This window comes from Vanacampus margaritifer, chromosome 18, assembly GCF_051991255.1.
Source record: "Vanacampus margaritifer isolate UIUO_Vmar chromosome 18, RoL_Vmar_1.0, whole genome shotgun sequence".
Taxonomy (NCBI): Eukaryota; Metazoa; Chordata; class Actinopteri; order Syngnathiformes; family Syngnathidae; genus Vanacampus; species Vanacampus margaritifer.
The window spans coordinates 3,175,311-3,202,197 of record NC_135449.1 but is presented as its reverse complement, the minus strand read 5'-3'; the positions used below and the strand labels follow the sequence as shown (position 1 = coordinate 3,202,197).

General features: G+C 40.8%; 3 protein-coding genes across 6 annotated transcripts; 2 read left to right on the top strand and 1 right to left on the bottom strand.

Moving 5' to 3' along the window:
* Positions 1 to 695: 695 nt before the first annotated feature.
* LOC144038440 (protein kinase C and casein kinase substrate in neurons protein 3-like) lies at positions 696 to 10,247 on the top strand. 3 transcript variants are annotated; one of them, XM_077550963.1, is made up of 10 exons: positions 696 to 786; positions 3,613 to 3,692; positions 3,755 to 3,911; positions 4,280 to 4,515; positions 7,035 to 7,190; positions 8,425 to 8,600; positions 8,668 to 8,788; positions 9,385 to 9,452; positions 9,523 to 9,602; positions 9,716 to 10,247. In XM_077550963.1, exons 2-10 carry the CDS (start codon positions 3,636 to 3,638, stop codon positions 9,826 to 9,828), a joined length of 1,164 nt encoding a protein of 387 aa, XP_077407089.1. In that variant the 5' UTR covers positions 696 to 786; positions 3,613 to 3,635; the 3' UTR covers positions 9,829 to 10,247. The 3 variants fall into 3 exon arrangements, with proteins under 3 accessions (XP_077407089.1, XP_077407088.1, XP_077407086.1); XM_077550962.1 differs by having other exon boundaries at positions 707 to 786; positions 3,480 to 3,692; XM_077550960.1 differs by lacking the exon at positions 696 to 786 and having other exon boundaries at positions 3,057 to 3,692.
* A 1,279-nt stretch (positions 10,248 to 11,526) lies between these two features.
* On the top strand, positions 11,527 to 22,652 carry LOC144038420 (circularly permutated Ras protein 1). Of its 2 annotated transcripts, XM_077550920.1 has the most exons (21): positions 11,527 to 11,796; positions 11,907 to 11,994; positions 13,316 to 13,510; positions 14,462 to 14,605; positions 14,755 to 14,880; positions 15,069 to 15,149; positions 15,220 to 15,293; positions 16,417 to 16,590; positions 16,663 to 16,704; positions 16,995 to 17,084; positions 17,227 to 17,378; positions 17,902 to 17,983; positions 18,052 to 18,182; positions 18,308 to 18,392; positions 18,481 to 18,587; positions 18,681 to 18,787; positions 19,404 to 19,521; positions 19,956 to 20,096; positions 20,183 to 20,276; positions 20,962 to 20,988; positions 21,548 to 22,652. In XM_077550920.1, exons 2-21 carry the CDS (start codon positions 11,922 to 11,924, stop codon positions 21,668 to 21,670), a joined length of 2,166 nt encoding a protein of 721 aa, XP_077407046.1. In that variant the 5' UTR covers positions 11,527 to 11,796; positions 11,907 to 11,921; the 3' UTR covers positions 21,671 to 22,652. The 2 variants fall into 2 exon arrangements, with proteins under 2 accessions (XP_077407046.1, XP_077407047.1); XM_077550921.1 differs by lacking the exon at positions 11,527 to 11,796 and having other exon boundaries at positions 11,817 to 11,994.
* Positions 22,653 to 22,729: 77 nt separating this feature from the next.
* Positions 22,730 to 26,784, bottom strand: znf668 (zinc finger protein 668). Its single transcript, XM_077550930.1, has 2 exons — positions 26,737 to 26,784; positions 22,730 to 25,382 (listed from the first exon to the last, which is right to left on the bottom strand). The coding sequence occupies exon 2, from the start codon at positions 25,341 to 25,343 to the stop codon at positions 23,436 to 23,438; it is 1,908 nt and encodes a 635-aa protein (XP_077407056.1). The 5' UTR covers positions 25,344 to 25,382; positions 26,737 to 26,784; the 3' UTR covers positions 22,730 to 23,435.
* Between the last annotated feature and the right edge of the window lie 103 nt (positions 26,785 to 26,887).

Below are 26,887 nucleotides of genomic sequence, written 5' to 3'. Positions count from 1 at the left end.
TCAAGAAATGGGTCTTTCAGCATAAAAAAAAAAAAAAATCATAAATATTGGTCAGATCCTTTACTTGGGTCAAAAAAAAGGGGTCATTTTAGATAAATGATCGGTCTATTTTTGATCCATAATTGGGTGACTTTTGACCCAACTGTTTTTAGAGTGTTGGTTAATTGTAATAACCTCTCATTTGTGGTAGTCTATAACCCTTTAAAGCAACAAGTTGAACACAAACGCTGCGTTTGATTCAGACTGACAAAGTAACGGGACTCACGGGCGTTTATTATCTATCCTCTGCAAAGAATGACTATTAGTGCCGTACCGACGAGCGTCGAAAAGAGTGAACTGTATATCTTTGTAATATACTGCCCCCAGGTGGCCAAGGTGAGAAAATTGATATAGTGTGATGTATTTTTTATTTTATTCTACTCAATTATATCAGTACTTCTACTTTGTGTGTTTTTTTAATATATACACAAGTATCCTTTTTTTTTTTTTTGCTTAAGTACATCTTGGGAGTACTTTTGCCACCTTTGGATGTCACTCACTGTCTAATAAGCTCACATGACTCCGCACCACATTGCCACAAGTCAAAATGACACTGGGGCATCCCATTGGCACCATATAGAGAGTCACAGAAGGCGGGGCAAGTGTGTGTGTGTGTGTGTGGGGGGGGGGGGGTGTTTGGGGGGGTCTCACTCTAGGCTGGAGAAGTGATAGTCAAAGAAGAGTGAGGGGATGCCAGGGATGGACTTCAAGTGAGGGGGGACGAGAAGAAAAGAAATCAAGCTAAAGGTAAGAAGACCAGTGTGACTCTTATCAACCAACCGTGTGTGCGTATAACTTTAAGTGAGGCAAAATGGGGTCAGTTGGGGGGGGGTGGGGGTCATGATAAGAGGGAGAGCCTCCAGTAACAAGTGCTGCTCACTTGAGTAATCAGTGGTGATTCACAAACAACATGTAAGTGCCCACGGCCGTGACTGACTGCTCTGCTGCCGCCTTGGCTTTGATAGGATAACGCGGCCTGTTCGCTTCTAGTTCGTCCTCGTCCAGTGGTAGGAAGAAACTACAAATACATCGACACTTTTTTCCCCCCCCACCCTCAGCTCATGACGGCATGAATTAAAAATAGACGGAAGCAATGAGACGTAAAAGTTGATTGAGAGCTTCTGGAGTTTGTAGGTGGAACATGAAACGGGGAGCATTAAAGTCCCTGGGGTTTCAAAATCAGGAAAAATCCAAATTGTCGCCGCTCTCGACCGCTGTGGGCGTGTCCGCTAAATGCGCTGAAACCACGCCCCACTCTTCTGTCAATATAATACGGATGCTACTTTATCTAGCGTTGTGAAAATATAGCAGTTAACTATGAAATGTGTCTCAGTGGGTCATCCCACAGCTTTTCCACAGCACAACCAGGCGCTCTAAAGAGGCCACGTCAGCGTAAAGCACCGGTTTACATGCTTGGCCGTCACGTCATACTTGTGAAATTGGTTTTACATCGCTCTTCTGCCATCTTTCCATGATGTCCGTGCACTCGTGGCCAACACCGGGGCGCTCTAAATCGACCACGCCAGCCCGAAGCTGAAGCATTAACCGACAAGATGAATTTAATAAAATTTAAAAAAAATCCTCCTTCTCACACTTCAGTCTTTCAGCATGACATGCGTGCACTCGTGGCTGACAATGAGGCGCTCTAAAGCTGCCATGCCAGTGGACTATATGAAGGCAAAATGTGTTTTCAACGTGTAGGCAAATTGTCCTCAGTCAGTCAAATCACTCCACACTTCTACTTAAGTATTGTGAGGACTTTGGCTCATTCTGCCCTCTGCTTTCACAAGAACACGTTTAGGACGTTTTCAGAAACGAAAGTCTGCTTTTGCAAGAAAAAACAGCAGTCTGGTACGAAGTGCGAGGACGAGCTCGCTGCATGGCTGGTAGGCGCAGTCATGGCTTGTGGTGCTGAGGCGTGGTTAGTCGCCTTCGCGTTGCTCACACGCACGACAATCTGTGACTGCTGCCTTTTTGCACGCGCCCGCTTTTGCCACAACTTCCTTTGATTTAAAAAAAAAAAAAAAAAAAAAAAGGAGCTGGGTTGGATCTGGACGTTGGCTTCTGTATTAAACAGAGCGAAGGGAAAGATGACCTTTCACTGCTGTTTATTTTTGGGAAGAATGCAGGAGCGGCTGTTCTATTCCTGCCGCTGACCCCCCCCCCCCATTTGCGCCCCCTCCCTCCTTGTGAATTCCAGTCAGCCACTGGGACAGCTATGCATGTACCCAAGCTTGGGACGGTATAAATAACATTTGGGTTCTCTTATTGGCAGGAACATCAGCAACATTGTTATTTGTGCGTTATATTAAAAATCAAATTATTTGCTGATTAATCAGCTGACGGATTTTATTCGATTATTAATAGCTCTTTTGAAATTGGAGAAATAAGCTTTTTTTTTTTTTTTTTTTACACATTAAACAAAGATAATGACATTCAAATACCCCGCCACCCCAAAATATATCAACATTGAATTTTTTCTCTTTTTTAACAAATACAAATAGTCAAATGTTCTGCTGATTGGAAGAACAATTAAATGCTCTTCCACTAGATGGCATTTAGGTACAGTTCACTAGGGCTGCTCGATTATGAAGGAATGATTAATCATGATTAATTTGGTTAATAATTGAAATCACGATTAGGACAAAAAAATGTTTAAACATGTAAAAAATATTAATTAATATTATATTAATTTATTTTGAAACACTTATTTTGTTCCAAGCAAGGTTTATTAAATTAGTAAAAAATTTGTTTAAAAAAATACATCAATTTAAACAACTCAAAATGAGTATAAACTTGCTCCCAAAAACATATAAATACATTTTTACTTTGTCAGTCACTCCCAAAGACATATTTATACGTTTGTTTGTTTTTATGCTAGAGCATACAGAAGGCTTTGATGCAGCTCCTGAACTGCAGAGAACAATCGAAGCAATGTTAGTTATTACAAAAAAACGGCCAGCAGGTGGCAGCAGAGTATAAGAGATCAACCAGGGCCATGTTGCAACAAGCTCTTTTTCACAGTGTTTTCACCAGGAATGTGAATATTGATGAAAATGAGCTATATTATAATGCTAATTGCAGCAAAACGGAAACAGATACAAATATACTTTTTTTTCCCCCCTTATGATTGAGACGCTAATCTTTCTTTTGGTAGGTTCCATGTTTTTTTTTTGTTTTTTTTTATAGCATTAGAACAGAATATTCTGTGGGCCTTGCAAAAATCAGTCAAAATCCAGTAAAACAACCGGGAGCGAAGGGGGTTGCTTCAGTCACAATTTTATGATTATGCCGATTTTGTAATTGTGGAGCGTAACAATTGAAACTGTAATTGACAACTTTGCAGTTCACCCTGTTACCATCCCTACAACCAAATACTATAATAGCTTCGCTTCTCAGTAGTTTCGCTTTGTCTTCAAAACAACAACTGTTCATGACAGACTTGACTCTAATGACACAGTGGAGGCGTCCAACCAGTTGCAGGATAATCACCGGCGTGGCTCAGCCAACAAAAACTGCCTTTCCTTGATTGAAACCTGCGTTGAACAGTCTCGCAACTCTCTTGCATGACAGCAACAACTCGACAGCTCACCATCATGGCGAGCCTCCCCCGAGAACCGAGTCAAGACGTCGCCAAGCACAGCTTCTACATGGTAAGTTTTGCTTCCCGTGCAAGTGTTGCGCAACTCGCCATTGCTGCGTGTTGTTCTCGCAGCCTGGGAATTACGTACCGACGGTGCACAGAACCCAACAGTCCTACCAGGCCTGCAACGACATCGTGGCCTGCTTCGCCGAGCGGGCCAGGGTCGAACAGCAGTACGCCCAGCAGCTCAGCCAGTGGAGCAACAAATGGAAAGCAATTGCGGATTCTCGTGAGTAAGACACACCCAGCCAGTGATCCGGTCACCTCAGTAAACTGCAGTAATATCATTCATTCTTTGCGGAGGATAAAGAAGAGTTTTATTCAAATCGTCTTGCTATGGAGTATAAAAAGAATGCACTTTAGGATGGATTACGAAGATATCGTTCCATATGCGTAGTGATGTCAAAACATTGCAAACATGCACATTTGAGCAATTTAGAAAAGATCCCTTGATTGCTTCTAAATGAGTCCATGTGCTTCAGAGTGGAAAGATGGAGATGATTACTTCTTTATTGGTTGCATGACTCACCTCGGAGGCCCGCTCTGTTTCATCCCTCCATTTGTCATGTTCACCCCCCCCACCCCCCCTCCCCCCAGGGCCGCTCTACGGCTCGCTGATGACGGCCTGGCAGAGCTTCTTCACCTCCGCCGAGCGCCTGTCCGCCATCCACTCGTCCATCTCGCGGTCTCTCGTGGCCGAGGAAGGCATACGGGTCAAGACCTGGCAGAGGGAGACCTTTCCCAAGAAACTCTTCTGCGGCCTGCGGGAAAGCTACGACAGCAACACCAGTTTTTCACGAGCGCAGAAACCGTGGAACAAGAAGCTGAGCAAGGTCCGGAACGTCATATTTTTAAGAACGTAAACTTGAGTTTGGGCTTGTCTTAAAGTGGGAGTCAACCTTAAACATTTCTCGACAATAATATGTTATATGTGACCTCACTAGCCTAAACGTGACATTTTTGGGATATGAGTTATGAAGCAAAATCCAGCCGTTTTTATCCATCTCAGGGGGCGGCCATTTTGCCACTTGCTGTTTGACTGAAGGTGACATCACAGTTGCTCAGTCAACGACCAATCACAGCACACCTGTTTTCTAAAGATGCACTGTGATTGGTTGTTACCTGAGACCTGAGCAACAATGATGTCATCTTCAGTCGACAGCAAGTGGATAAAAACGTCTGGATTTTGCTTCATAACTCATATTCCAAAAATGTCATGTTTAGACTAGTGAGGTCACATATAACATATTATTGTGTAAAAAAAAAAGAAAAAAAAAGAAGTAAATATTCAAATCCACAGGGTGCCGAACTGTAAATATGCATAGGTTGACTCTAGCTTTATATATATAATTTGTTCCACGTATAAGTCCCTCCTGCATATAAATTGCAGGAAAAGCCAAAGTACGAGAAAAAAAAGGGTGACTTATAGTTCGGAAAATACGGTAGGTCTAATAGTTTTTTGCCGAATTGGAACGATATGCAGGACAAACATCGAACCTCAATAATATAAAAATTTGGAGTGAGTTTATTTTTGTGAAAAAATGCGTTCTTACACTTAATGTTTATTGTTCAATAGTTTGGTGCCGTCCTTGAATGCTAATTAATTTTTATGCAAAAGAGCCTTTTACACTGGGGAAAAAAAATTACACTACGTACGTGGTTATTTTCTCGTTTCTTTCAAACCCTTTGTTGGATTAGGAACTTAGGATAGTGGATCTTTTATTCATGCAGTCAAAAATGAAAAATATTTAGAGCAAGGTTAGGAAGTTCATGGTACGATGTTTTGTCGGTGACTTGCTGTCGCCACAAGAGGGCGCTCACGAGACAGTTGCTCAACGTGAACTATCTTTTTTTTTTTTCTGGAGAGCTCAGTATTGTTCATTCGGTAATTTTACCGATTTGACATGTCATCATCATTGATCTCCTTTTTTTTGTTGTTGTTAATATTTTTTTTATTTTTTTTTTATTTTTTAATAATGATTTATTTTTATTTTATTTTTTAAAAACAACGTGAACTATCTTTTTTTTTTTTTCTGGAGAGCTCAGTATTGTTCATTCGGTAATTTTACCGATTTGACATGTCATCATCATTGATCTCCTTTTTTTTGTTGTTGTTAATATTTATTTATTTTTATTTATTTTTTTAATAATGATTTATTTTTATTTTATTTTTTAAAAACAACGTGAACTATCTTTTTTTTTTTTTTTTTTCTGGAGAGCTCAGTATTGTTCATTCGGTAATTTTACCGATTTGACATGTCATCATCATTGATCTCCTTTTTTTTGTTGTTAATATTTTTTTTATTTTTTTTTTATTTTTTAATAATGATTTATTTTTATTTTATTTTTTAAAAACAACGTGAACTATCTTTTTTTTTTTTTTTCTGGAGAGCTCAGTATTGTTCATTCGGTAATTTTACCGATTTGACATGTCATCATCATTGATCTCCTTTTTTTTGTTGTTGTTAATATTTTTTTTTATTTTTTTTTATTTTTTAATGATGATTTATTTTTATTTTATTTTTTAAAAACAACATGAACTATCTTTTTTTTTTTTTTTTTCTGGAGAGCTCAGTATTGTTCATTCGGTAATTTTACCGATTTGACATGTCATCATCATTGATCTCCTTTTTTTTGTTGTTGTAAATATTTTATTTTATTTTATTTTTTTTTTAATGATGATTTATTTTTATTTTATTTTTTAAAAACAACGTGAACTATCTTTTTTTTTTTTTCTGGAGAGCTCAGTATTGTTCCTTCGGTAATTTTACCGATTTGACATGTCATCATCATTGATCTCCTTTTTTTTGTTGTTGTTAATATTTTTTTTATTTATTTATTTTTTTTAATAATAATTTATTTTTATTTTATTTTTGTAAAAACAACGTGAACTATCTTGCATGTGGATCTGATGAGTCAGAACTGAGCTCAGGATTTCCAATACAAAGCAGATGTTTCTCCCGTTGCAGAAGAAGTCACGTCTGGCCGATGATTGACATCAGTGCCAGTGGCTGCACGTAACTCCCGCAGTTCACATGTTTACACCAGAATTTAATTTCCCATTCAGTCATCTCTACATATTATGGAAAAAGTGGTACGAATCGCAACGGGCTGGTGGACGAGCAAATACGATCAAAGCTATTCGGAACCGCAGCGAAAACGATGGTTTATACTCGACGATGGCTTATTCGTACCATCAAATTGATGTGCGCTTTTGCATTGCCAAAGATTACGACAACACTTGCCGAGAGTGCCGATCACTCCCATTTGCAGTCTTCCCGTCTGCTTCCTTTCCGTTATTTGCTTTCATTTGTGTGTTTATATGCAATGTGTGTGTGTTTGTGTTAACCAGCTGGAGAAGGCCCGGGCCTCGTACCACAAGTGCTGTCAGAAGGAGCAGAGTGCCTTGGACAAAGAGAAACGAGCCAGCGCCGTTGAAAATGGGAGTGCCGAGAAAAAGCAGAAGGTGACGGAGGCCAGGGAGGCGGCCACCGACGCCAAGGAAAAGGTGATCGACAAAAAAGATTTTTTTAAATGACTGCGCCACAAAAAATTCACATTTTTATATTTATTTTTTTAAATAAAATGAAGAAAAAAATCCAGATTTTGAATCTTGAGGTCACGTAATGCTGCATGGCTACAGAGGCGGAGTTTTACAACATTTCTCGCACAGTTGAACAAATAATGCGGAAAAATAGCAATCGACTTGGTAACGATAGTACCAATTCATAGAAAAAATAGGAAATTGACCATATTTGGATATAATTAGGGTGACCAAATTTCAAGTGTCCTTTTTTTTGGGGAAATGGTAATATGGTCACCCTAGATCTAGGCCATCCTCGCCAGGTTTGCGAGATAATCATATCATTTACAATCAGAGGTGGCAAATCCAGGTCCAGAAGGTTAAAAACCTTGCCACAGTTTGGATTTAGCCCCAGTTGCTAGCTAGCTAGCTCCTTAGCTAGCTCCCATGGTGCTTGTTTACCTTTTAGGGAGCTAGCTTTGGTAGGGTTTTTACTATTTTATTATTTACTAAAAAAACTATTGATAAGTAAATGCTCTCTGGGCCAGATTAAAAAAAACAAAACAAAAAAAAAACACAAGTGACAAATTCTGGGTGAGATTTTTTGTACTCCAATGGAGGTTTTGCTGTTCCGGTGCACGTGCTTGTGTTTATTCAGTCTTGCTGCTATCTTGTCCAAACAATGTCCTTTAACCTTGAATCTTTCCTCCATGCGCTGCCCTTATATGGACATATGTTGTCGTTGTACTGCTCTGTGTTTATGAAGCCCAGGATGGAAGCAGTGACAACGAGCAGCACATCGTGTCGAGCAAAAACTGAGCATTATCACCTTTTTAAATTTAGACTTAAGTAGAAGTACAGATATTCAATTTGTTCAGTTTGTTGTTTTATATATATATATATTTTAAATTATTTTTATTTATTATTATTTGTTGTTATTTGCTAAACATTTGTATCTTAAATCATATTTTCCCATTGAAATGAATGGAAATGCCGGTAATCCGTTCCAGCCTAGCAAAAAAAACTAAACAAATTTTGTAATGTGTATTTTAAATCAGAAAAATTGCATTTTATATTATTGTATTTAATAAATACAACCTGCTGCTCCTTCTGGTGTGCAGGACATGGCCACCTAGGGGCAGTATACTACAAACCTATGTATATATAGTATGCATCTGAGGTCCTTTGTGAGAAAATGCTTCCTGTGCGCGATCCGCAGGCTCGGGAGCGCTACGAGAAAATCCTGGAGGACGTGACGAGCTACACGCCGCGCTACATGGAGGAGATGGAGGTCATCTTTGAGCAGTCGCAGGAGGAGGAGAGGAAACGCATCAGCTTCTTGAAGCAGGCCTTCCTGTCCATCCACAGACACCTCGACGTCGCCAACAACGAGAGGTGGCGAGACCTCCGTCTTCCGGGACGTTTTCTTTGTCTGACAAACGTGCGTGTGTGTTTACGTCAGTATAAAGGAAGTGTACAACGAACTCCACCAAACTCTGATGGCCATCGACGAGCAGGAGGACCTCAAATGGTGGAAGAACAATCAAGGGCCCGGCATGCTCACTAACTGGCCAAAGATCCAGGTAAGAATAGAGAAAATCCACAATCCAAAATTAGTTTGTAATTGCATATAGATGCCACAAGATGGCGGCAAAGCACTTAAAAAAAAAACGCTATGCTTCAAACCCATGTTACATACATGAACCACCTTGACCCTCACTTCAATAATACTAGAAAACTCATTTGCGTACTACAATTCTTTTTTTTTTCTTTTTTTGTAAAACTGCGTAAAAAAAAAAATAATTCCACTCTAACTCTTTGACTGCCAAAAACGTTAAATAACGTTTAGTAAAATCCTAGGGAGGAGTGCCAAAGACGTTAAAAGACGTTTGTTTCAAAACAGAGGTGAAACTAACCATTTTCTATTGTTGATTACTGAAAAACGGAATAAGGTAGAAACAAACTTTTTTTTTCTGATGAAAGATGAGAGTCCAATCTTTCATTTGGTAGTATGTGTGTTTCCATAGTCCAAACACATATTTTTCTGTGGACCTTGAAAGATCAGTCAAAATGCTTAAATGGGCTGGCACCCACGGCATCCCTTTTCTGAAAACGTCTGGCACTCAAAGAGTTAAAGATGAAGTCTCCCAAAATGCCTGTTTTGACCGTCTTTCTTCAGGAGTGGGTCCCGCCGGTGAAAAAGCTGAAAAGAAAGAAGCGAGAGCAGAAAGGCAAAGAAGGCCGGCCGTAAGTCAACTCGCTCGCCCGTCAAGTTGATTCCCGATGCCTCCTGTTTCTTATGACTCTTTATTATCAGAGTGATGATCGGCGGCGTGAAGGTTCGAGCTCTGTACGACTACACGGGGGAGGAGGGGGATGAGCTCTCCTTTAAAGCAGGTGACATCAATTATCTTTCCCAATTGAAATAATCCTTTTAATATTATTTCGCAGTAGCTAAAGAAAATATACACGTGAGTGTGTTAGCGTTGTGGTTGCCGATGCGATCCCAGGTGAGGAGTTCCTGAAAGTGGAGGAGGAGGACGACCAGGGCTGGTGCCGAGGGGTCCTGAGCGGAGGCAAGGAGGGCTTCTACCCGGCCAATTACGTCGAGCTCGCCGAGTGACGCCACCTCTTCGGACCCATCATGTCGGGCTCACGCGCTCAAAATAGGTTTGCTTTCAAATTCCCGGTTGTACTTTCGAATGAAGAGAGAAACTCGGAACCCGCTGGCGAAGAATCAAGAAATTCATGTATGTGCGTGCGTGTGTGTCAGTGGCGGGACAAAACGTGCCCTGGCACGGCAAGGTTGATCAGGGTTTCCCCAAAACGAACCCTTGGCCAGCAAAATGTGAAAATGTTGTAAAGCTGAAATGTAACGCTTTTCATGATCGTGCTATTTTCTTGGCAACTCGATTATCCATGAGATTTAGGCTGTGTACTGTATCACGTATGTTGTATGAGGAACCAAGTTTGGGTCTTGAGGTGAAAACGTTTGGGGAACCCTGACATTTTCCAAATAAAAGCATCATTGTTTTCCATGCACTCCAGCTTCTTGACACGAGTGAATTGAACGCATGCACATGTGACCGGAAGACGTATCGGTAATCGCAACTCTGATTGATACCAGTAATGGCTGCTTTAGTTTTCATGCAGTTTTAAGGGAAAAAAAATCTAATTTGGGGTCTATAGATATCTCTTTAAAATTATGTCTTTGTTTTTGGGGGGCACATTTTTATCCTAGTGGTCAGAGATCTAGAAAGTAAAAACCCTGCCACATTTTGGCTTTAGCCCCTCGTGCTAGCTCGCTAGCTCCCTAGCAGGTAAACAAGCATCCGGGGAGCTAGCTGGGAGCTAAAGCTAAACTGTGGCAGGGTTACTCTCTGGACCTGGATTTGCCACCTCTGATTGTAAATAATATGATTATCCTACAAACCTAGCGAGGATAATGTTAGTAAACCCCATACAGTATATCTAAGGTGACCATATTCCCATTTCCAAAAAATGAGGACAGTCGCAGTTACACAATGTACTTCACCTCCTATTTGTCACGCAATGCCAACCGGACATCTTCATGACTTTGTAAAACCTCTGGATGCCCAAACAGGACGTAAGAAAATGGTCTTTCCTCCCAGAAGAGGACAAATTTGGTCACCCTAATTATATCCAAATATGGTCAATTTCCTCTTTTTCTATGAATTGGTACTATCATTACCAAGTCATTTGCTATTTTTCCGCATTATTTACTACTAGTGGTATCAGTATTTGGTATCGGGGATTACTCAACTGGAATCGGTCTGAAAAAAAGTGGTATTATCGTTATAAATGATTGTTATTATTATTATTACATGTTCTATTATTTTATAGGTTATATTGTGGATTCTATTTATATTGCTAAATATATTGCTTTTCAAATTATTACTATGACATATATTATCTTACTCAAATTTTAGTCAATAAGATTTTTTTTTTTATTGTTTAAAAATATATATATATATTTCAAAAATTTCTACTTTTGATCTCCCCATGCAAACTGAATCTTAACCCCTCCGGACCCATAGATTGTTCCTGTCTAAACCAATAAAAAGGGCATAATTTGGATGATGTCAACACTTCTGGTTCATGATTGGATCTTAGCTAACCAATCACAATCGCAAGTTGATTTGCACGATGTTCGTGTTCGAAATGTTACGTTGTAAGCTTGGTAAGTTTACAACACGACATAATCCCAAAATCTTTTCACGTGTTCTTATGTGTGTGTGGGGGGGGGGGGGGGGCAAAATCAGTAAAATAAATAATTTGAAAAAATTGCCCAGCAGAAAAAAATGTGTGTCTGAGGGGTTAATTAAGATACATATTGCTTTTTTTTTTTTTTTTTTTTTATTCCACCCACCGTTTCCATTCACAAATAGTTGATTGATTGCTGGCGTGTCGTTGAGCGGCCCCATGTGTAGTTTTTGCAGAAACCGCTGACGATGACGAGCCGACGAGCCACCCAACCGGTCCGGTCGGATGTCTGACAATCACATCATGGACAACAAGACGTCACCTGCTGCCGCAGTTAAGCGTCCATGTCTGCCACCACATCGCTTGAGTAAGTATTATACACACGCACGTTTGTTCAGGTGGGGCTTCAAGCCATGCCTCGATGCCAAGTTACTAGTCCGGTTTTGATTTTTTTGCGGAACTGTTGTCATTTCGCAGGCCCTGCCGATCGCGATGGAGTTTGCTTGCAATTTTGTCTACGTGCCTCCGCCGCCAAAGGACAGCCAACAAGCCTTCAAACGCTCAGGTGGGATTTGAAAGTGTGGATGCTCAAGGGCGTGCAAGCGGGGGGGGGGGGCGGTCTTGCACCGACTTGAAATATTTTTCATGTGAAACGTAAAAAAACCCATTTGATCTGATTTTGCAAAATACCAGCAACTGCTTATGTTTGCGTAATGGTAAGTATACACCTTACCAATTCAATGTATCTTTAAAATAGATTGTGCTCTTGTTGTGCAACTTTTGGGTGTTCACCCCCCCCCCCCCCAAAAAAAAAAAGTCTGGACACATTAACATTTCCTTGGAATTTGTTTAAAAAGTGTGCACTGAAACTTATAAGGCGCTCCAAGTGTAAAGTGTCCCAATACTTTTGTTTGTCATTAACTCATTCACTGCCATTGACGGCTATAGACGTCAATATTTTTTTTATTGTACATTTAAAACAGATAAAAAAAATTTTGATTAATTATGAGTTAACTAGTGAAGTCATACGATTAATTACGATAAAAAAATATAATCACCTGACGCCCCGAATTTTTAATAATTTTTAAGTCGCGTCAAGCGATTAAAATTTTAAGTTGTTATTAATCGCATGACTTCAATAGTTAACTCATGATTAATCAACCCATCTTATATCTGCTTTAAATGTACAAAAAAATTTTTCTAGGTTTCCATACTCTCGTTAACAAAAGTGGAAAAAAATGTTAAACTAATCGAAATAGTTCAAATTAATTTTGGACGTCTATAGCCGTCAATGGCAGTGAATGAGTTAAAAATAATTTAAATGGGCCCTGGCTTTGGCTTGGCTGGGGTTTGCTGCGGGTAGGTTTCGAGCTCTCCCGTGAACACAAATGACACAACGATCGAGTCATTTGTTTTTCTATTGACTCTTTGCCAGTTTTATAAATGTCGGTTAATCATTTTCTCGTCTCGTCTACTTTAAGCGCTACAAACATCAGTAGCTTGTTTCAATGCTGATTCATCGAAAGGATCATCACACTTTGACGTCATGACCACATTATGGCATAGGGAAGAAACTAACATCCGTGGCCATATTGTTTAGTAAATCCGCTTCCGTTGTTTTTTCCCATTAAATATACGGTATCGAGCTAACAATCTGCGACTACTCCCACCTCCGTTATTGAAATCTTTGACAGGTAGTAAGGCCACGTTTGTTTGTTCGTAAAGTATGATTCAACAGTTGAGCGGAACAACCTTTTCTGTCGTCCTTTCATAACAAATGTTTTCTTGGAGATAAGCTGGCCGAAAGCCTTCCAAGTGAGTCATGCGAGCTTGACGGCTTGAAAGGAACGCAAAGGCGTAATCGCTCCTATTTGCATTCCTCGCAGCGCTTCTACCTCCCGTCAGCTGGGCCCGTCCTCTTAGAGCGCCCCCTCCTCCGCCCGTGGAGGTCAAGGCGGCGGGCGAGTCCAAGGTCGTCGGCGAGCTGCCGGATAAGAGTCAGCGGCAGGAGCGGACGGGTTCCACGTCGGTCTTCTATGACAATGTCGACCTTGGGCAAAAGTATCCCACCCGCAAGACAGGTACGGTGACAAAACATCATCTGCGGGAATGTAATAGATCATAACATAAGAACGGATATGACAAATACAATTCAAAAATTAAATACAAATTTTTTTATATAAATGAAAATAAAAGCAAAAAAACACACACACATATACGGTATATATATATGTATATATATATATATATATATATATATATATATATATAAATAAATAAATAAAAGTAAAACAAATCTGTACAAAAATAAAAAAAACAAGATTAAAAAAATAAATATAAAAATAAATACAAAAATGAATATATAAAAATAATTAAATATCAATCAATAAATAAAAATGCTCTGCTCTTACATATTATTTTTTAATTTTATTTTTACTTTTATTTATTTATTAATGTGTGTGTATATGTATATGTATATATATATATATATATATATTTATATATATATATATATATATATATATATATATATACTGTACATATATATATAGTCATCCTTTGTATTGTTTTGTTTTATCTTGTCGTCTTACGCTGACATTTTGTTATCTTATTGCAATGCTCTTATTTTTTTTATCTTGCCTTTGTATTGCTTCGTGATGTGTATTTTAATGTATTTATGTTTAGGGGACTACAGATGCTAATTAGCAACTGCTGCTAGAATCTGGCACATTTACAACTTAATTTGTCAACGTGCATTGTCCCTTTCAAATAAAATGAAACATATATATTGTTATTTTTATTTCATTTGTATTTATTTTTTGTATTTAATTTTTTTATTATTTGTTCTATCCCTTTTTATTAATTTATTTATTTATTCATTTATTTTTAATTTTGGCAGTTTTGGTCCTCCATAGCCCACAAGTCTCTTTCATTTTGACATTTTGCTTCTCCTACCTGTCAAAAAATGAAAAGTCATTGAAGGTCAAGGATATTTTGGGATCCATGTGTCATGTATGCGGCTTTCCCAATAGCTTTGCTTCCACCCCACCTGAGACCTGCAGCCAGCGGCCAGCCGTCTCCTCACGACGACGTAGATTCACAGTCGTCGTGGCATGCAGACAAGACGCCAAATTTACCAGGAGGGCTCAATGGAAATGGGCCTGGACAGGCGATACGTAAGCAAAAAAAACAACAAAAAAAAACATACATATTACTGAGGTGTTGGTCACATGACAGGGTGGAATCCGATCGAGAAGTACGTCATGGTAAAAAGATCTACTGGCTTTCTAACAAGGCCTAATTTGAAACAAACAACTTCCCGCAGCCTCAGCTCCTCGTCTTCCCCCTCGTCCGTTCATGAGGAACATGCCGGAGTATGTGGTGCTTCTGCCCACATCTTCCACCACTGAAAAACCTCTCCTGTGCCCGCCCCCAGCCACGTCACCCCCAGGTACGGATCATTGTTGCTTTATCACCTGTCACAAGATTGCAAAAAAATGTCGTTCAAGTTCAACTCCTTTATTGTATTAAAAAAGATTTTTACGACGACGTTTTACATAATTTTTTTTTTTTCCAAAAACTAAAAACATAGCTGTATTTTCTAGTCTCCTGAGTACTTTTGCCATCTTCGCTCCACAGCATCCACAGAAGATAAGGGGCCTCTGCCGGGAAACCCCAACGTGATCCTTGTCAGTTTGGGAAAGCTGCTCTCGGAAAAAGGTCAGTAAACTTTCATCGTCATTGTTTTTGTCTTACCCGCTTACAATGACGATGCGTGTGGTTTTTCCAGTGCAGCACACACAAGGAAAACCCACTTCCTGCTCCCAATGTGGCGCCGTGCTGGACTGCAATTATGACAACCTGGTAGGCAAAACTTCTTTAGCCCTTATATGTAAGCGCAGTGCTAGCAATGAATCTTTATTGACATATTTTTACATTTAAAAAAACAACAGCCTCACAGCACAGCAACACATAAAAATGTCACAAAAAGTACATTTCTACTGAAATAATAATTATATTGTTTCAATATACTTACAAAAATTAACTTATTTAAGTGCAAAATCTGGCCATGTTTACTTTAGCACAAAGAGACTAGCATACACAGTATGTAGCCTATGTCTGTCTGTCTGTCTGTCTATCTATCTATCTATCTATCTATCTATCTATCTATCTATCTATCTGGCTAGCTAGCTAGCTGGCTATCTATCTATCTATCTATCTATCTGGCTAGCTAGCTAGCTGGCGAGCTGGCTATCAAGGTAGCAGTTTAGCTATTAAGCTAAATAGCTTCTAATCTATCTATCTGGCTAGCTAGCTGGCTATCAAGGTAGCAGTTTAGCTATTAAGCTAAATAGCTTCTAATCTATCTATCTGGCTAGCTAGCTGGCTATCAAGGTAGCAGTTTAGCTATTAAGCTAAATAGCTTCTAATCTATCTATCTGGTTAGCTAGCTGGCTATCAGGGTAGCAGTTTAGCTATTAAGCTAAATAGCTTCTAATCTATCTATCTGGCTAGCTAGCTGGCTATCAAGGTAGCAGTTTAGCTATTAAGCTAAATAGCTTCTAATCTATCGATCTTGCTAGCTAGCTAACGGTGTCCCACAGTTCTACACCACTGGATTACTACAAACTATATTTTCCATAATAGACATATTTAACTAACTACAGAAATGTCTGTAGAAATGCTAATGTGAAATTGTTTCGAATGTAGAATATGAAACTTGGTGTTGAAATCGTTTGAATCTGTCGAATGTATGTAAAATGTCTCCATTTGTAACTTTTTTCAGTGAACTGTTTGAAATTGGGGGAATGTGGAAAAGATGAGGAACTTTGTTGTTGAATGTCTCATTGAATGGAATGTCTCACTGAATAGAAATTTTGAAAGTTAGAAACTGGGAATTTAATCGACTGAGAATTCTTTGCTACAACCCTTTAAACAATGCATCTGCGGATTGTATACAGTATTTCTTTCCCGTTATCGTCTTTAGCTGCAGACCAACGGCTGTTCCTTCTGTGAGTCGTCTGAGCGCAGCAGCGCCCCGAGTGCCGGTTTGCAGCACGGCCTGTTCGTGCTGAGACCCGCCCAAAAACTCTTGAGCGCTTCCCAGCCGCTGCTCATCTTCTGCATCGACATCTCGGCCTCCATGAGCATCACCTCTCAGGTACGCGACACGCCGGAAAGGACGACTTTGACCTCACAGCGCAGATTGTGAGCACGTTCTTGTCTTGTTAAGGTGTCGGCGGGGACGCAGATTTTACACAGATCGCGCCTGGAGGTAAGAGATCGACATTGTAGAGCGCGGGTATTGAAAATCATAACAACTAATCCAACACACAATTATATTTAATTATCTTAAAAAAAAATGCTACATTGCAAATTTCCTTTTTTTTTTTTTTTTGTGTAATGGCTTTCCAGGCTTGTACAAATGTTATTTTTAATACATGACAGACCGCCAAAAAAATGGCCTGCAAGTCAAGTTTGGACACCGCATTGTGGAATCTGTACAGTGGAATGCAAGTTTAAGAGCACGTTTGTGGAATTTTAAACGATTGTGTTCGTTTCCAGTTTGTCCAGGAAGCTGTTTTGCTGTGCGTCCAAAAGCTGAGCAAACAGCAGCCTGACACACCGGTCGGGCTCATCACCTTCAACTATGAGGTACAACGTGCAATTTTAAAAATCTAGAAACTCGGAATTGAGTCATTCTCAACGTCTGGTACTTGGGCTCCCTCTAGTGGTACACGAACAAAGTGTTTGTTGAGAATTGGTTTCCATTTGTTTTCCCGCCAATCTCCTACAGGTGACGATACACGGATATGGAGATTTCCCGTCACGTGTCCTGAGTGAAGACGAATTGATGGACAGTCGCCATCTAAAAATGGCCGCGTCTGTTTCGACAATTCCGCCTCCGTTGTCAAATACCAAGAACTTCCTGGAGGAGCAAGTCAAGGGGTACCGGGAACATCATTTACAGTCATTGTCTTTGTGTGTGAATGCTGACGAGCCTGTATTTCAGATTCAGGTTCAGGTGAGGTGATTTATCCTTAAAAAGGGAAATTCCCCCAATGATCAACAGGGGGCAGCATGGGAAGCCTGGCGGGTCATCTTTCAGCACCCTGAGTTTCTTAGATATAAAAAAAAAAAAAAGTTCTATTTTTTCCCAGTTTATTTTCTCTGAAAATTCAACTTTTTTAGTTTGATATTTTTCTCAAAACATGCAGCCATTATCTTGGAAATAATACCCTTTTTTTCTCAACAAAAATATGACAATAGCTTTTCTCGAGGGAGGCGGCGGGGCATATTTTGCACCAATTTTTTTTTTCAATGATTATTCTCATAACTTTTCTGACGTTTTACGTTTTCCTCACTCAATAATTCAATTCATTCCACAGAATACTCTTTGGCATTTACACACAATTTCATTTCTCTCATTTGACGTCATTGTGACGCCAGCATGTTTTTTTTTTCTCTGAAGATTGTCTGCAGTGGGCACCACGGCACTGGGCCCAGCAGCTCTCGTGGCCATCACGATGGCCTCCCGACACCCGGGCTCCAAGGTTGCCTATCGTCCGCAGCCAATTGACATTTTGTGATATTAGTGATATTAACTTTGTCTTTGAAAAAGGTGATCATCTGCACGGACGGGAAGGCCAACACCACGTTAGGGAATCTGGAGGTGGAGGACACCGACGCACGCACGCTCCTGTCGTCCACCATCTTCTACCAAGAATTGGGGGAAGATGCTGCCGATCAGGGGTAATTTGATCAAAGTGCTGCTGAAGACGATTTTCTAGCCATTGGAAAAAGAATCATTCTTGTAAATAAAAGTACACTTTTACAATAACATCTATCATACATTAAAAAAATGTGCCTTTTTCTAGCGTGACCGTATCAGTGCTCTCGATCGAGGGAACCGACTGCAGGCTGGACGAGCTGGGACGACTCGCAGATCGCACCGGCGGAAAAGTAATCCGTTCTTCATTTGTATTCTTCTTTTTCTATCCAATCTGATCACTTTTTTTTTTTTTTTTTTTTTTTTGACGTGTGTCATCAGGTGGTGATCGCAAATCCCCGGATGCTCCAATCGGAGTTTGAGCAGATCATCGAGAACAGCACGATAGCCACCAAGTGCGCCGTCACGTTGCTTCTGCCCAAATCGATGTAATGACTAGATTCTTAAAAAAATTTAATAAATTAATAAAAATCCCATCTGATCACATTTCAGCTTCAATTAGTTTCAATGATGTGCAACAGGCGAATGAGAGGAGAGAAAGAAGCGGGACACAAAGCGGTCAGGAAGGTGGGAAACGTGCACCTGGAAGAAGAGATCACCTTCCAGTTTGTGGCCAGCGAGCCAGAAGGTAAGAGAATCCCGATCACTTTGGAATTCTTGTTCCGAAAAGACAGGAAATGTAAACATCGCGCCCCGACCAAAAGGCCAAACGACAAAGTGACGGTGCGTAAAGGTGGTGACTGAGTTCACGGTTATTAGAAGTCATGCTCGTAAGAGTGATCATGGAAAGAACAAATGAGTCGGATGTGCTATACTTGGAGTGGCAAAACTGGTTTTGTTGCTAAGAAAAGAAGTGATGATGGCAGCTGTCAAGGCAAATTAAAATAAACGATAGGGATTAAAAACAAGTATTGGGACAGACCCCTTAATTTATTTAATTCTAATAAATTAAACAAATATTTAACTGAAAATTTTAAATGAGAAAAATAAATGTGGAACATATGTTAAATTGTTCATTTTACTACTAAAATAATGCTTTGTGCTCATTTTTAAATTGTTTTATTTTAAACTGATTTCATTCAAATTAATTAACCAGTAATTTAAATTTTTGACAGCTTTGAATTATTCAATCTTTTCGTAGTACAATTTTCAACCCATACTATATTCAAACCGGCATATTTGATTTGGTAAAAAAATATATATTTTTTTAAACATCAATTTGATTTTCCTAATATTGCTTCCAGGGACATCGGACCTGTCCTGCGGCACCGTGTCCGTCCAGCTGCAGCTCCGATACATGCAGAAGAACGGACAGATGATGCTACGAGTGTTCACCATGACCCGAAATGTCACTCATGACAGGTGATGTCATGGACTTGTGTCAAATTTGAACATTTTTTAAATCAAGTAATCAGTAAAGTAACTCAGTTACTTTTAATATCAAATTATCAGTAAGGTAACTCAGTTACTTTTAAAATCAAGTAATCAGTAAGGTAACTCAAGTTACTTTTAAAATCAAGTCATCAGTAAAGTATCTCAAGTTACTTTTAAAATCAAGTAATCAGTAAAGTAACTGTTACTTTTCAAATTAAGTAATCAGTAAAGCATAACAGTTACTTTTAATGTCAAGTAATCAGTAAAGTAACTTAAGTTACTTTAAAAAATCAATAAATTAACTCAGTTACCCTTACAATCACGTAACCTAATGTAACCAAGTTACTTTTTCTAGGTAACTGTGGCAACACTGGTGGTGCCAGACGAACTGTCAGCAACAAATGTGCTTTCCTCCTCCTCAGCTCGGTGGCGCTGTCCTCGCTATCTCTGCCCATCATTCAGCTCAACTCCTCACAGGCCAGCGCCGCTCTGGCCGTCCGAGGTCGCTTCCTGGACGCCCGGCGGGAGAGCGAGCAGCAGATGAAGCTCATCGAGAAAGTCATGTGAGTATCTTGGGGACGGGCGAGCGAGGGCGAGCGAGGGCGAGCTCGTTTTCCCCAAGCGACCACGTCTGATTGTCTGTCTTCAGAGAGCACAACCGCAGCGCAGAGGACAGAGAGACGTACAAGGAATGGGTTATCACCATGGAGCCCATATACAACAACATCTTAAACTTCACAAGGGTCTGTTTTCTTGTTGTTTGTCGTCATGTTTACCATGTCACATTCCTTCTATGGAGGACCAAATAAAAAAACTAAAGTCAAAATAAAAATGGATATAAAAAATGGAATTCAAAAATTTAAATACAAAAAATAAATATAAATGGAAATACGAATATATAAATAAATAAAAGTAAAATAAATACAAAAATAAAAAACAAGATTCAAAAGTATGAAAATAAATGTGGGAAAAAAATTATATCAATAGCATTAAATATCAATCAATAAATAAAAACGCTCTGCTCACGCATAGGACCGCCCCCTCATTTGAATAACATTTCGTCCTGACAGAGCGTCTGCAGCATAAAATAAATAAATGTGAGAGCAGCCTTTTTATTTATTGATTGATATTTAAATATATTTATTTTTGTAATTATTTCCACATTTATTTATTTTTTAAAAATCAGTTTTTAAATTTATTTTATTTTATTTATTTATAGATACATATATATATATATATATATATATATATATATATATACACAGTGTTTTTTTCTTTCTATTTATTTTTTTTGTATTTTTTAATTTATATATTTTTTATATCCGTTTTTATTTTCACTTTTATGTATTTATTTTTTAATTTTGGCAGTTTTGGTCCTCCACACCTTCTGGTATGGCAAAATCATCTCAAATTTCTTTCATTTTCCAGGCGAAATCCGTCGTCTCTGACTCGCAGGTAAATGACATCAAAACATCTAGGACTGGGTTGTTAAACTTTTTTTTTTTTTTTTACATGGGACAATTACAAATTTTGGTACAGATTGTAGCAAAGGTCATGGACAGGATTTGCTTTCGGGGCCACACAAAAAAACAATAACAACAACGATGTGGCTATCCAAATCTGGCCCCCGGCCTTGAGTTTGACACCTGTGATGATCTAGGACACATCTAAGTACTTCCTGTTTGGATAGTGCTAGGGTACTTCCTGTTTAGATACTTGCTCCTTGAGCACTTCCTGTTTCCTTTTAGTCTACTTCCTGTTTAAAAACAAGACCTAACAACTCCAACACTTCCCATTTTTTTTCTTGCTAAAAAATACTCAGTTGCCTCGTATAATTTATACGAAAATACTTCCAAATACTCGAAAGGCTGCGACGCTTCCTGCCAGCGCGCTTTCTTGCGGAATTCGTCAGTACTTCCTGTTGAAACTAGAGTACTTCCAGCTATTGTTCCTCGGTGCTGGAATACTTCCTGCTGGAACCCTCCCCTAACTCCCTCCGTTGTCCTCCCGCCAGTCCCTGACAGACGCTGGCGCGGCGTTGCTGTACACGATGAAGCAGAGCAACAGGAAGACCATCATGATAAAGAATCACCAGAACCTTCACTCTTCACCCCATTGGAAGCAGACCAAATACTGAAAGGCGCTCTCACTCACACACACACACACACACACACACACACACACACACACACAAAAACTGCTGATAAGCCGCGTTACATTTGGCGAGTTCGCTGTACGAATTGTTTGCCAACAATGGAGGCTGAAGCAGACGTACAGCCGTTGCTATTTAGAGGACGGGTGAAAACACTTGAGGGGCGACGTTGCATCATTAAGCGGCTCGGTGACGACTTCGAGTCACATTGTAAGAGTGGAGTTGGTTTAAATGTGTATAAAATTAAATGACAATCTTTATGTAGAGTGAAATAATTGAACTTGTTCTTAAGACTCATGCATGCAAAACCGTCAAAAGTTTATGATGTACTTACTGTCTTTAATTAGGCCTATGACACATTTTCATTATTTAGTACTGTAATATTTGTTGCAATTGGTTCATTAACACATTTTTTTTTTAAACTCTTGATTATTGTAATTTATTCTGTTAAATAATTGTTTTGTTGAGTATGAAAACCTAGAAAAAATGTTTTACATTTAGAACAGATATCAAATTTATGATTGTGAGTTAAGTCATGCCATTAATTACGAAAAATTGTAATCGCCTGACGCCCCTAATTTTTAATAATCTATTCTTCTTTTTTAAAGTAATTTTAATTATTTTATTTTTATTCTTTTTTTTGTTGTTGAAAAGATTATTAAAAAAATTAGGGGCATCAAACGATTATTATTTTTTAAATCATAATTAATAGCATGACTTCACTAGTTAACTGACAATCACAAAGTTTATATCTGTTCTAAATGTACAATAAAAAAAAATCTGGGTTTTCATACTCTTGTTAACAAAAGTGGAAAAATATTTTAAACTAATAGAAATGGTTCAAATGAAATTTTGACGTCTGTAGCCGTCAATGGCAGTGAATGAGTTAATTAGAATGAAATGAATTCTAAATATGTCAAATTAAAATAGTGTTAGTATTCAAATAAACTGTTTTGCATACCGGTAATCGACACGACTAATCATCATCTATTCATCTCATCTACTGACTCAATACACTCTCAAATGATAACATGACGACTTAAGTGTGTGAAATGCAATTTTTTTTATTCCTCTTGGAATGACACAAGTTGTGTTTTCTTGAGTGATGCACGGATGTCACGACAAAGTAAAACCATTCGGAGTCATGAATACAAAACAATACAAAACATCTTAGGACACGACGTTAATGGGAAAAAAAATGATGGTGGACCATTTGACCTTTGAAAAGGAATTTTACAGCGACGGACACGCGGCGTGTCTGCAACCTTGAAACGTTCACAGAAGGGGAAAATGCTTGCACAAAAACGTAGGAGGCCATCAGACAAAAAAAATGTGAACGCAACATCTCGACTTTACAAGCAATAAGCAAACTTTCATTTTACGATCATTTTTGGTCATTTCTTATATTAAAAATCATTTTCTGCACTAATTTCTGGTGAGAATGTGCACTTTGACATCCAAGCATCCATTTCCCCAAAAATTGCGCAATTACGGTACAGTGATGCCCTTGCATGTGGGCAAGGAGAGCTATCTGTTTTTTGTATGGTAGTCTGCTTATGACAAACATTCCGCTCAATTCCCAGTTAATTCCCAAAGAAAGTTGACATTTTGGATTGTTTTTCCAAACGTTCCCTTGCAACAGGCACGGCCCCAAAAACTTTAACTCGAGTTGAACATTTAACTTGTTCGCTGCCGTTGACGGTTGTAGACGTCAAAGTTGCATTTGAACTCGAACTGGCAGCGAATGAGTTCAAAGTTCTTCTTCCTTGATCAAGTACTCTGGCAAAGTGTGAAAAGCGGTGGCGGACACAGTGACGGGAACGGCCAAGGAGATTCCGCCGGCCTCGGCGGCGCCGGGCGGCGGGTCGCGCGCCGTTGCGGGCGAGGGCAGCGGGTCGGTGTAGATGACGTTCACGTCGGACGGCGAGGCCGCCACGTGCGTCCGTAAGTGCTTGCGGAGGTAGGCGGGGAACAGGAAGGCTTTCCCGCACTTGGAGCAGCTGTGCGGTTTGCTGCTGGAGTGGATCTTCTGGTGCTTGCGCAGGCCGGCCCGGTTGAGAAAACCTTTGCCGCAGCTGGCGCACACGTGAGGCCTCGGCTTGGGGTGCTGCTTCTCGTGCTCCTGCAGCTCGGCCGGCTCGGCGAACGCCGCCTGGCATGTGGAGCAGGCGTGCGCGCCGTCCGTCTTGCCCGGGTCGTGTAAGCTCTCGTGCGCCTGGACTTCGTCCCAGCTGCCGAAGGTTGCGTCGCAGTGGCCGCAGGAGAACTGCGGCAGCGTGGTGTGGCGGAATCCGGCGGCCTCCGTCGTCTCCTCCTCCGCCCGCCGCTGCTGCTGCTCCGCCAAGTGAGTCCGCTCGTGCTTGCGCAGGCTGGACGACACCACGAAGGACTTCAAGCACTCGCCGCACTTGTACGGCCGCTCGCCCGAATGCACGCGGCGGTGCTTGTTGAGGCTGGAGCGCTCGGCGAACGACTTGTTGCACTCGCTGCACGAAAAGGGCCGCTGACCCGTGTGGACCAGCAGATGGCGCCGCAGATCCCAGGACGCCACGAAGGCCTTGTCGCAGCTCTGACATTTGTACGGCCGCTCCCCGGAGTGGACCCGCTCGTGCACGGCGAGATCGGCCGGCTGTCGGAACCTTTTGGCGCATTTATCGCACGGGTAAGGCTTGAAACCCTGGTGGGCTCGCTGGTGTCGCCGGAAACTGGACGGGTCCGAGAACATTTTGCCACACTGCGGGCACAGGAAGGGCTTCTCGCCGGAGTGCGTGCGCAGGTGCGACTGGTAGGACGACAGCTGCGTGAAGCCTTTCCCGCACTGCTCGCACTGATACGGCTTCTTCTGGGAGTGGATGCGTTGGTGGCACACCAGCGAGGACGAGCGTGAGAAGGCCTTGCCGCAGTCGGAGCACAGGAAGGGTTTCTCTCCCGTGTGCGAGCGCTCGTGGTTCTTCAAGTCCTTCAGCTCCGTGTAGGTTTTGCCGCACTCCTTGCAGGCGTACGGCCGGTGGCCCTGGTGGTTGCGGCGGTGCTTGCGGAACACGGAGGGGTCGGCGAAGCTCTTGCCGCACTCGCCGCAGAAGTACGGCTTCTCTCCGGTGTGGGAGCGCGTGTGCACCTTGAGTTTGGACAAGGTGGGGTAGCTTTTGGAGCACTGGCGGCAGGAGTAGGGCCGCTCGCCGTTGTGCTGCGTCATGTGGATCCGCAGGCAGATGGCCTGCATGAAGGCCTTGCCGCACTCGGCGCACACAAACGGTTTCTCGCCCGTGTGCGAGCGGCTGTGATTGCGCAACTCGGTGGGCGTCTTGTAGGCTTTGGGGCACTCGGCGCACTGGAAGAGCCGCTGGGCTGTGTGCGTGCTTTCGTGTTTGGACAGGAGGGTCTTGCTGGGGAAGGTCTTTTGGCACCGAGGACACGCGTGCTGATGCTGAGGACGCTCCTTGCCGTGCGCGGAGAGTTTGTGGTCGCGCAGCGCTGCCGCGGTCCTGAAGGACTCGGAGCAGGACGAGCACTTGGAGGAAAGTTTGGATTTCGGGGGGCGGCCTCGGCCACGTTTTTTCACAGGCGCCGCCTCCTCTTCTTGTTGGCTGTCCTCGTCTTGCACGGTAGGCGTGTATTGCTCCGTAGGAGGCGGGCTTCCAGCCTGCGGGGAAGCCATCTTTCTGTCTGAAGATGATTTAGGCCAGGGTTTCCCAACCTTTATGGAGCCAAGGCACATATTTTATATTAGAACAACATCAAAACAAGGATAACAGTATCCAATGAAATCAGGATTAATCTGAATTTCTTTAACAAAAGACTTAGAGTAAAATCTGAGCAAAAGTGTCTCTATCTGTACTTGACGTGTTTTTATTTTCTGACGACTTTACTTATTAAAGTCATAAAGTTATTAAATTACTTTTTTTCCCCCATTGTGCCAAGTTATCAAAACAAATATTGTAAACAATTAATTAAAAAATATATTTTTTACATTTTAGAGTCTGTACTTTTTCACTTTTATTTAGTTACAGGAATTGAATAAGTGCAGGTTTTACCAAAAACCTTTTAAAGTACATATACTTCTATTTGAGTCCAGCTATTTTTCTTATTCTTTTTCTTATTTTACACAGGTAAGTGTATCTTCTGCCATCTAGTGGAAGGAATTTAATTGTTCTACCTGTCACTATACATCGCTAGATAGCTGAACGACGGCATATTTGTAGCACATAAATGATCATTTTTGGACCAATAAAGTGAAACTGGATCATTTCCCACAGCACACCTAATTATCTAAAACATTTATTGTGAAAGAATCACTTCCTCAATTAGATATCTTTCTATGTTTAAATGTTAAATCGTGGCAATTCATTTATATAGCACAATATTGAATAATGATACAATTGCTTACAAATATATTTCAAATATGTCTCGTTTTTTTTTAGACTATTATATTTTGACGTTGGTCATGATCGTGGGACTTAATTGGAGGCGTTCAATTATTCTGCCAGTCCCTACCGTCAATATCTCTCTCATACACTGGTTGTGAATCATTGAATTATACAACACAAGTCATTGCCACATAATTAGCAGCATTCAGAAGCTGCATTAATGTGACAGCAAGCTAAAATGCTTCAAAGTACGTTCAGTAAAACAAAAGCCGGTGACGATGCTGCAACATCTTCTCCATAATTTCACGTGGAAATGCGTTCAGAAAAATACATAATACAAAATGGCTGGCATTAGGACCTCAGGGACAATAAGCTAACCTCCTCTCGGTGTCAGAGGAAGTCGGCGACGTAAAGCCACAAATGTTTATTTTTCGTTGAACAACACGACAACATGCGCTGGTAACTGTCAATAGCGAGGGTCGAATGCAATCGTGTAAACAATTATTGACACTGCGTGCGGGTCGCGCCCTCGTTAGCTCGCTTGCTAATTTAATTCCTCTCAAAATGGCTGGCTTTAGGACCGCCTGCACCCATTTCGCTCGACGGCGGAGGCATCGTTGACTATCAGGCTTCTTTCAGTTTTGTTTTTAAAATTCACACTCAAAAATCGAGTGACAGCCTCACCTGGAATAGGGCATTAATGGTGGGTTGATAGTGCTTGGAAGATAGTGGGGGGGGGGGGGGGGGAAACTGCCCACGCGACTGTCATACGCGTTGGTCCGTTTTGACTGGATGATGCTGAGAGACGGCGCTAGGACCATGATGACGACGATTT

Excerpts from the sequence above, each read along its gene's own strand:
- LOC144038440 (XM_077550962.1), top strand. The coding sequence starts at position 3,606 with ATGACAGCAACAACTCGACAGCTCACCATCATGGCGAGCCTCCCCCGA. Across the intron at positions 4,516-7,034 it reads GGAACAAGAAGCTGAGCAAG|CTGGAGAAGGCCCGGGCCTC; the intron begins GTCCGGAACGTC and ends TGTGTTAACCAG. Across the intron at positions 9,603-9,715 it reads TGAGCTCTCCTTTAAAGCAG|GTGAGGAGTTCCTGAAAGTG; the intron begins GTGACATCAATT and ends ATGCGATCCCAG.
- LOC144038420 (XM_077550920.1), top strand. The coding sequence starts at position 11,922 with ATGGAGTTTGCTTGCAATTTTGTCTACGTGCCTCCGCCGCCAAAGGAC. Across the intron at positions 18,588-18,680 it reads TTGCTTCTGCCCAAATCGAT|GCGAATGAGAGGAGAGAAAG; the intron begins GTAATGACTAGA and ends GATGTGCAACAG. Across the intron at positions 19,522-19,955 it reads CGAAATGTCACTCATGACAG|CTCGGTGGCGCTGTCCTCGC; the intron begins GTGATGTCATGG and ends CCTCCTCCTCAG.
- znf668 (XM_077550930.1), bottom strand. The coding sequence starts at position 25,343 with ATGGCTTCCCCGCAGGCTGGAAGCCCGCCTCCTACGGAGCAATACACG.